This window comes from Diuraphis noxia, unplaced genomic scaffold (genome assembly GCF_037042655.1).
Source record: "Diuraphis noxia isolate RWA-SAM2 unplaced genomic scaffold, SU_Dnox_SAM2 contig0003, whole genome shotgun sequence".
Lineage (NCBI taxonomy): Eukaryota > Metazoa > Arthropoda > Insecta > Hemiptera > Aphididae > Diuraphis > Diuraphis noxia.
The window spans coordinates 73,683,404-73,693,202 of NW_028301713.1; the positions used below are offsets into that span (position 1 = coordinate 73,683,404).

General features: G+C 28.1%; 1 protein-coding gene across 1 annotated transcript; it reads left to right on the forward strand.

The window, feature by feature from the left end:
• Positions 1-2,937: 2,937 nt before the first annotated feature.
• On the forward strand, positions 2,938-9,072 carry VhaSFD (V-type proton ATPase subunit VhaSFD). Its single transcript, XM_015519214.2, has 10 exons — positions 2,938-3,139; positions 3,236-3,317; positions 3,398-3,581; positions 3,706-3,924; positions 4,782-4,987; positions 5,061-5,145; positions 5,207-5,385; positions 5,463-5,690; positions 5,763-5,876; positions 8,639-9,072. The coding sequence occupies exons 1-10, from the start codon at positions 3,082-3,084 to the stop codon at positions 8,715-8,717; spliced, it is 1,434 nt and encodes a 477-aa protein (XP_015374700.1). The 5' UTR covers positions 2,938-3,081; the 3' UTR covers positions 8,718-9,072.
• Positions 9,073-9,799: the final 727 nt, after the last annotated feature.

Here is a 9,799-nt window from a genome sequence, read left to right on the forward strand (position 1 = left end):
ATTACCGTGAAGAGATACCGTGTTGAAACACCAGGCATGATGAAAGACGAGTTGAAATCGACTTAGGGTATTGAATTACAATACATCAAGTTAATAAAGTTTTCCTAAGGTTGGCAGGGATGTTGGTGCTGCTATATAAGGATATTGGGGAGGAGTGCTTATATCTACACTGTAGGTAGGTAAAGGATGACAAATCTGAAACTTCTCGCGTCACTGTAAGAAGCGTAAGACATTAATATCGTTTTCAAAATTGTTAATATTGGTATTGAAACTTGAAAAGCTAAGTATAGCAATGAATGTATGAAGGTATTACGATGATGTGGATTTTTTGGAGGGGGGGCAATTTAGATTTTTCTATTACTTTGATACTTTTGAGGGTTTAAAAGTAATAAAACTATTATAGTTTTCAATAACATTGGGGAAAAAAAATTAAAGAAAAGGAAATTTTTACGCATAAAACCAGTTTTTGTCAAAATCGATTTTTGATTTATGTGTAACTCTTAAAAAAAATTACCGAAGATAGCCACATGAAATTTTCACCAACCATTAATTACACTATTATTTTTATACACCATACAATTTTAAAATTATTTTTTAAGAAAATTTGCAAATTTTTTTATATCTAAAATTTGTTGTTTAAGGTGAGAGCTAACATGAGTAGTGATGCTGCGACCCAGTGACACGTCATTTGATCCCAAAAATAATGTCCGGCAATAAATAATCCGGTAGCGGGTATAGTGTAGACAATAATTCGGCGATAAAATAACCAGCATCAAAAATATCCCGTGACAACGATAATCCGCGATAATCAGTTTTTTGGTTTTCGTGTTGTATACAACATTATTATTTTTAATAAAATTAAATATGCCACTCATATTTTTTAAAAGGCATAAAACTTATTATTCAATGGATATTTACATAACATACATAAAATACGATGAAAAATTGTGTGACGTTGCACAGAATATAAGAAATTTTCTTGTTAAGGCTGATATCATACTAAATTACTTCGAGGACACTTGGATTAGACGTCCTGGTCCTGTACGGAGGAAAAGAAGAAGTCCAATTTTTCCATTTAATTAATATATGGAAATGTTTCCATGAAACTACCTAGCACAAATAATGCAGTAAAGGAGTGGCATAATGCATTTAATTCTTCCATAAGATTCCATCATACAAATACAACAATATGGAAATTTATTAATTTTATTAAAACTGAAAAAAACTTGGTGTAAGCTAAAATAGAAAAAAATAATTTAGGAGAGAGCCATGCATCAAAAAGAAAAAAAATATAAAGATTTAGACCAGCGAATAGAATCTATTGTATTAAATTACTTAAGAGCCTCTTTATAAGAGGTGATATAATAAATTATTTAAAAAGTATTGCTCATAATTTAAATTTTTAATCATTAAATTATATATATATTAGAAAAACAAATATATTTATCCTACAATTATTATACTTACATTTACATTTTTATTACATATATATATATATTTTTTTTTTACTCAATAATATTGATTTTATATTATTTATTCTCAATAGAAAAACAATTATATTTTTACATTCAATAATTTTAATTATTGATTAGAGTGAAATTTGAGTACAGGTTATTTTTGCACCAGATCTAGTGACGCGGGTCATTTGTTGCCGGATATTATTCACCGGATCAGTGGCGTCGAAGTACTAAAAAAGTAAAAATCTAGTAGAGCAAATAATCCAACATCTTAATATCGGAAAAAATGGAATACCGTGGAGAGGAAAATGGTCAATATGAAGCGGCCCTATCTTAAATTTTCAAAATATGTCTGGCCATGGCCCGACCTAAACATAGGGTTCGGCACCACTGCACCGGATCAAATGTCGCGGAACCCTGCGACCCGTTCCGTCGTTAATAATTATACAAAATTTGTTTGTGTTTTTTTTTAAACGCGAAAATGGCTAAAAATATATGATGTGAGACCAGGCTATTCGTCTATTATCTATGCGCGGTACGCTACTGTTGCTACTAGTACGAAACACAGTCACGTACATTTCCCCAGCCCCACCCATATCAAATTTTCTAAACTTTTCTACGCCAATATTTAGCACGTCATTTGCACGACCTTTTCCGGAATTTGTACGTAATACAGTCGCATATATAGTCATAGATGGCTAGACGACTTTTAATTATGGTTCTAGACCACATTCTATCATGATAAATGTAATATATTATATTATAATGATAGAAAATAATGGACTGGGGTCTGGGAGGTGGAAACGAAAACCTATCACCGGAATGCTTTTGATAATGAGTAGGTTTGTGCGGGGGGGATTGGGACTATAGTGCGAATTTAATGCTCCTCACGATATAAGATAGAATTCGATTTCAAATATTTATATTTAAATTGGCAAACTGCGACACTAGTTATAATCATCATTAAAACTAGATGACGAATACTTTAGGTAGAACTAGATTTGTACATGTTCCATTTCCCCTTCATAGCTAGTCATTACAATCGTAAGTTACGATTCGAAACCTTCAGTGGCCGGACCTGGCTTCACGTCACCCGCGACCCGCCCGAGTGCTTGACAATTCGTTTCCAGTCCATACCACGATTAAAGATAGTTCTATATTTCTTATACTATAAATTACTATATAGTATACTGTAGTTTATACCACGAAGAATATAATTCTAAACTTCGTAGTAGATAGTATCTTTAATCGTGATCGTGAGTCGTGACCAATACGGCAATACTATAAATATTAAATTATTTATAATATTGGTGTAATGGACAATGTATGCCGTTAGACGTTGGTGTATGATATTATTCATAATATAGTTCATATTCACAAGTCCAAAAACAGCTGTTGCACGGTATTACTTTCGTATTGTATTGGTCACACTGTCTTCCATTAACAGTGGATAATATAAGTCTTTAGTCTTCATAGAATCATAGATAAACAATTACCATCATCATCTGTACTTGGGAGGTTTTTGTTATTTTCTGAATCCATTCTAGTAAGTCATTCATTTCCCAATTTATCTCAACGAACTTACCAAATCTATATTTATCTCCGACTCGTCAAAAACTGTGGAATGACGAAAACAGCAAATATGAAAGAAATTCTGCCAGCATTTCCGGAAGAAAATATCGGTAAGCGAACGTTCGAAATAAAAGGGCGTGTACCTTCGGACAATTCATAATGAAAACTAGTTTAAACAATTTATCTGGAATTATGTATATTCGTAGATATGTTTGCCGCCACCAGCGTTCTGCAGCAACAGGCGGCTGAAATAAGAAACTTGAACCCCAATTGGTCTTCTTATTTACAGTAAAGTTATTTTACTCGATATTGTTACATTATTCCCAATTGTATGTTTGTCTAATATCTTAAACTTAACTCTATCGCAGGTCTCAAATGATATCGCAAGACGTGTTTGATTTCATCAGTGCCTACGACGTGTCAGATGCCAAAGGCCAATTTTTAAATGACAATCGTCCACAATCGGCAAAGGCTTTCTTCAGTTTATTGGAACATATTTCTAAGGAATCGACTATACAATATGTACTGGTTTTGATTGATGATCTGTTGACCGTGAGTTGTTTCTTACCACTTTTGTGCTCTGGCCTCTGACCCAAATCATTGTCCACTAAGAACTCATGGTTTTCAATAATATGGTAAATCTAATTATTTCTTTTCAAACATTTTTATCTCGCAGGAAGATCGATCACGTGTGGAAATATTTCATGAATATGCTCTTAAAAAAAATGAACCAGTTTGTGGCAACTTTTTGAACCTGTTGAATGCTGCAGATGGGTTTATAAATAACATGTCTGCTAGAATTATTGCAAAGTTTGCCTGTTATTCAACTGATCTCATCAATCAAACTGATCTTCAGTTTTACTTGAATTGGATTAAAGAGCAGCTGCTTTCTGCTGTGAGTAAATACTTTAAAAAATATGAAAATAAATCTTGTTTTTCAGTGGCCTACGCAGGGGTAGGATTCTAGCCCCCTCTGAAATTTTTCCGTTTTAAATAATATCTCATTATCCACTATAATCAATTCATAGATTAGATTGATTGTTAGTAATTTTTTACAGTTATAAAATATAGTAGAATGGCAATAACATCGATAACCTTGCATAGTTTCAATTTTATTTCGGCTTATTAAGAACATTTTTAAACATATACCATAATCATCATATAATTTATCTTCAATTATAATCACATTTATTACGACCCTAAGAGGTTCTGTTGACGATCAGGTTAAATTCTTCTAAACGTAAGCTATAATAATAAATTCGAGGTAAGTCTATAATTTGTTTTAACCAACTATTTAAAAATTGTTAAACAAAAAAATAATATAATTAGGGATTAACCACTGGTCTGCTTAATATTAGGTAAAACCTTAACCGAATTAAAATACTATGTATGGTACTACTAGTTTGTGTATGGTTGCTATTATTCTTTTATTAACCAAAGTATTTCAACAAAGTTAGGACATTGTTTGAAATATTTAAAAGTAAATATGTATTTTTTATAAAATCATCTGCATATCTAATATGTCGAACTAAGTTACAATATTTTAGATGCAAAGGTTACCAATTAAAAATATTGAATAATTAATTTCTATATATAATATGTATAGAAAAAACTTCACTCCTGTGACTAATTTAGACTTATACCAAAAATATTTAGAATCAATTTAATTTTTATGTATTTCATCATAAATATTATTGTTTCTTAATGTGGTATTTTATGTTCAAAACATTGATTGACGATAAATTAATTTAGAACAATGAATATATGCAGTCGGTTGCTCGCTGCTTACAAATGTTACTTCGTCGCGATGAATACAGAACTGCTTTTATTTCTGTGGATGGTATATCTACTCTTTTGAGCATATTATCAGGGCGCGTTAACTTCCAAATTCAATATCAACTCATATTCTGCGTATGGGTTATGACATTTAATCCACGCTTGGCTGAACGAATGAACAAGTTAGATTTCTAAAAAATAAAAAACTTAAATTCAATAACTGTAGTTCACTAAACTTTTTTTTTTTTGGTACAGATTTAATGTTATTCCAATTTTGGCTGATATTCTTAGTGATTCAGTTAAAGAAAAGGTTACACGAATTATTCTTGCTGTATTCCGGGTACATTTTTTATTCATTAAATACATTTTAAATATTTTTTTCTAATAAATAAAAGTTTTAGAATTTAATTGAAAAACCAGAAGATAACACTACATCTAAAGAACATTGCATTGCAATGGTGCAGAGCAAAGTTTTAAAACAACTTAGTATTTTTGAACAAAGAAAATTTGATGATGAAGATATTGTTGAGGATATACAGTTTTTAAATGAACGTCTACAAGCATCTGTACAAGATCTTAGGTATCTTAGGAAAAATCTTAATTTTATATAATATAATACAATCCTCTAAGTTTGTTTTAAACATAATTATTTTACAGTTCCTTTGATGAGTATGCAACTGAAGTAAAATCTGGCCGATTAGAATGGAGTCCTGTGCATAGATCAGCACAATTCTGGCGAGAAAACGCATCTCGTTTAAATGAAAGAAATTATGAACTTTTGCGTATTTTAGTCCACTTGTTGGAAACAAGCAGAGACCCACTTGTTTTAAGTGTTGCTAGTTTTGATGTTGGTGAATATGTAAGACATTATCCACGTGGAAAACAGTGAGTATAACATTTATAAACTGCAAACATTTATTTATTTAATTTCACTTAATTGTATTTAATATTTCACAGTATAATTGAACAGCTAGGTGGAAAACAACTTGTTATGCAACTGTTATCACATGACGATGCAAATGTGCGTTATGAAGCACTTTTAGCTGTACAAAAACTTATGGTGCACAATTGGTAAGGTTTCTAATGAAAAATTATTGATAAATAATTTGTTTTCCTCTTCGATTACTTGATGATACCTTATAAGACGTTAAATACTTGGTGTATTGAAACAAATACATTAATACATTTAAAAAAAGTAGAAGTCTATATAATAAAGATCTTAATAGAACTAATTCCACATATCTATGACTATATTTAATAACATTTGTAAACTACATAGTTTGATTCTTAAAAAAATAATATATATATACTTATATGTCAACATCTTGGCTACTCAGTATCAGGGTATAAGAATATTTTTATGCGTCAGTTGTCGTACCTTGTCATTATCTAAATGCCATATGACTACAGACTGACTTTGAAATGAATTTATTCAAAAGGCATGATATCGAAAATAAAGCGGTCCTATAAGCCCTATAAGAAAAACAGCCGTGTATCCACTGTGTAGGGCAGGCGGTAGTCATTAAGATAATGTTATTTCTTTTCTTTTTTCCATGAGCAATATAGCAAATTTACTACTGGCAGAGCTAAGCTCATATTGTTTTAGTAATAGAATTAATTGACCTTTTAGAAAAATTTTAAAACATTTGCTGTATTTTTTTACGAAGTTTCAATTTGTGTATACTGTATAGTTGTGGTGACGCTAAAAAAATTGAGGTTTTAAAAAAATTTCTTAATGAATGAAAAATTAAATTAACAATATACAACACATGTGTTCATGAAATAATGTGCAGATAAAGGAGATGCTAACAAAAACAAAAAGCTCAATCTTAACCCCAATAATGTTATTCAGCTTATGTAAACAATGTAAAGTGTGATATGAGCATTTTTAAATCAATTTTTTTCTTTTACTATTCTCATAATTGTTCTTATCTTCAGTACCTAATAGGTTAATTTACTCTCCTAAAGCTAACAACATTAAGTTCTTTCTGCCAAACGCAAGTTTACCATGTTGCGCATTAGTGAAAGGGAGAAAATAAATAGTACTTTGACATTCTCTTAACATTGATTAGCTGGGATAAAAAAACTTTCCAACTGATAAACATCATTTTTTGCCATGTTTTATGTATTGTTATTACTTATTAATGTAGAATTACCAATTTTCCAACATTGAATGCATAATTAATTTTGAACTAGTTTATTTTGTAGATTTAATTATATACATTTAAGAGTTTATGGGGTGTTGTCAATGTGTGTGTCAATATGTATCCTTTTATGCCAATAAATCCCCCTCCAATTTATTCGTTGTATTATTATGTAAATACAGGTTGTAAGTATAATTAATAAAAACATTTTTTTTTTAAATGTTTAAGAATTCATATATTACATATTAAATATAATATTATTATCTTTAATTATATATTTATAGACCATTTTTCTTGTAAATATATTTTCTTATATACTTTTTTATGGTAATTATTTTAGATTCTGAGCGGAGCGATGAATGTATTGATTTTAACATGATGTATGTTTTTTTTTTTTTTTGTGTCTGTCATCATGTTTTGGGGCAGTAAAAATGCTTCGATTTTTTACTTCAGTTCCTCGTTCGATCAGAAAGTGAATCTAGTTAGTACTTTGGAGGGTCAAAATTAAAAAAAATTTTAATACTTTTCTAAATAATCGAGAAAAACAAACTAAAAATTAAGGGAAAAACAGGAAATTTTACGCACACTAATTTTTTGACAAAATCGATTTTGGTTTTTGATGTAACTTTAAAACAAATTACTATAGATATATAAAATTTTCACCAAATGTTTAAATAAGTATATTCTATTCACCATGCAATTTTCAAAATTTTTAACTTAAGTTCAACTATTCATAGGCATTAGAAATTTTCGATCATTATTAGTTTTTTTAAAATTAATATCGATAAAAATGTATTTTTTAAGCAGAAAAGCTTGAAAATTTAATACAAGGCTCTTAACATATTGTTACAATAGCAGTTGAAAAATAAAATAAATTCATAGTCACAATTTTTTTTTTATAAGCATTCAAAGTTTGAATTTTGACAAAATACGTAAAAATCACAAAATATTTTAAGCTAGAAATTCATAAAAAAATTTCTTTTTAAATCCAAGATTTGAAAATTTAATACAAGGCTTCAAACACATTGTTACAATATCAGTTGAAAAATAAAAGAAATATATAGTCACAATTTTTTTTTATAAACATTTAAAGTTCAAATTTTGATTAAATACGTAAAAATTACGGCAATGTTCAATTTATCTTAGATAGAAATTCATAAAAGTTTTTCTTTTTAATTTTAAGATTTGAAAATTTAATATAAGGCTTCAAACACATTGTTACAATATCAGTTGAAAAATAAAAGAAATATATAGTCACAATTTTTTTTTATAAGCATTCAAAGTTTGAATTTTGACAAAATACGTAAAAATCACTAAAATTCGTAAATTATTTTAAACTAGAAATTCATAAAAAAATTTTCTTTTTAAATCTAAGATTTGAAAATTTTTAATAATCTATAACATATTATAGACAGATAAACCGTCTTCGCTCAGAATCGTTTTTTTGTATACAATGATATAATATCATTGGATTCAAATTTAATTCCATCCATTACAGTAACCCACTTGTAACCTAATTTACAGCAGAGCGACATCCACGACTTACCCGCCTTTTCTTTTTTTAATACAATTTATACCAATAATTATCTGAGTGACAATATAAGTAAAAAGATAAAAATATAACTTTTTTTAAATTATGTTAAATGTTAAATATTGTATTATATATTTGTATTTTTAAATTAATTTTAGGGAGTATCTTGGTCGTCAGTTGGAGAAAGAACAGGGTACCAGTACAGATCGAACCACTGCTCTTACAGGAAAAGCTTAAAAGTAATTTATACGTTAAATACACTTAAAAAAAAATACAAATTAATAATGTACAGATGTTAAAGTTTTTATTTTGTAGTTTCCTCATAAATGCCACACTAAGTTGAAAAGATTAATATATATAATAACTTCTTATTGAAGTAAATATTATATAGTTCTTATTATATTATCCATGTATTATTATTGTTTCAATTCGGTATTTCGTGATTTATTGTTTTTTTTTTTTTTCATAATTTTATCATACCATTAAATTATTGTGTAGTTATTAATCATAGATATATACCTAAGCAATGTTATGAATTTGATCATTCCAATATAATTCAAAAAGTGAATTAATTAAACAATATTTTTATTTATTCTCTTTTAGTTTAATATTTTATGATGTGTGTATTTTGTATGCAGTATTTGTTTATTTAAATATGATCTTTGTAGATTATAGATAAATATATAAAAGATCAATATAATACTAATATTAACATTACAACAATAAATTATGATAATACTGATGTAAGTATATCAAAAAGTGTTATAGTACATAACAATAATAATTATATCTATAATCATCAGTATTTTAATTAATCATAATTATTGGTTGTTAAGGTCATCTAAATTATTTTTAATGATTACTGTTAAACTATTGTGTTATAATATAGTTACAATGTTCATTAATTAATTATAAATAATTAACGGTTATATCATAATACTTTCATAGTATACAGCTGGTAATAACTGGATATCCTTATTGGACATTCTTTTCTATCAATGTGAGCTATCATTCATTAAATATTCAAAAATAAAATATTATTAAAATATATAAATAAATTATATAATATGATTTTATAACCACATATGTACAGACATTTATGTACCTATATTACATATGTATAATGTTACATTTTTTGGCTTTTCGATCATAATTTATACTGATTAATGCCATGGTTGTACTAGGGTTTTTGTCTAGGTAGGACATAGAACTATAGAGTCAAAAATTAAGTTAGCCTAGCCTTGCAAAAATGAGATTTACATCTAAGTACTATTTTTTTGAACTGCTGAAGAATTTACTTTGCTGTTTCTTTTTGACAA

Bases quoted from the DNA above. Each gene is read 5' to 3' on its own strand.
- VhaSFD (XM_015519214.2), top strand. From the start codon at position 3,082: ATGACGAAAACAGCAAATATGAAAGAAATTCTGCCAGCATTTCCGGAA. The intron at 3,140-3,235 runs GTAAGCGAACGT...GTATATTCGTAG, and splicing joins ATTTCCGGAAGAAAATATCG to ATATGTTTGCCGCCACCAGC. The intron at 5,386-5,462 runs GTATCTTAGGAA...ATTATTTTACAG, and splicing joins GCATCTGTACAAGATCTTAG to TTCCTTTGATGAGTATGCAA.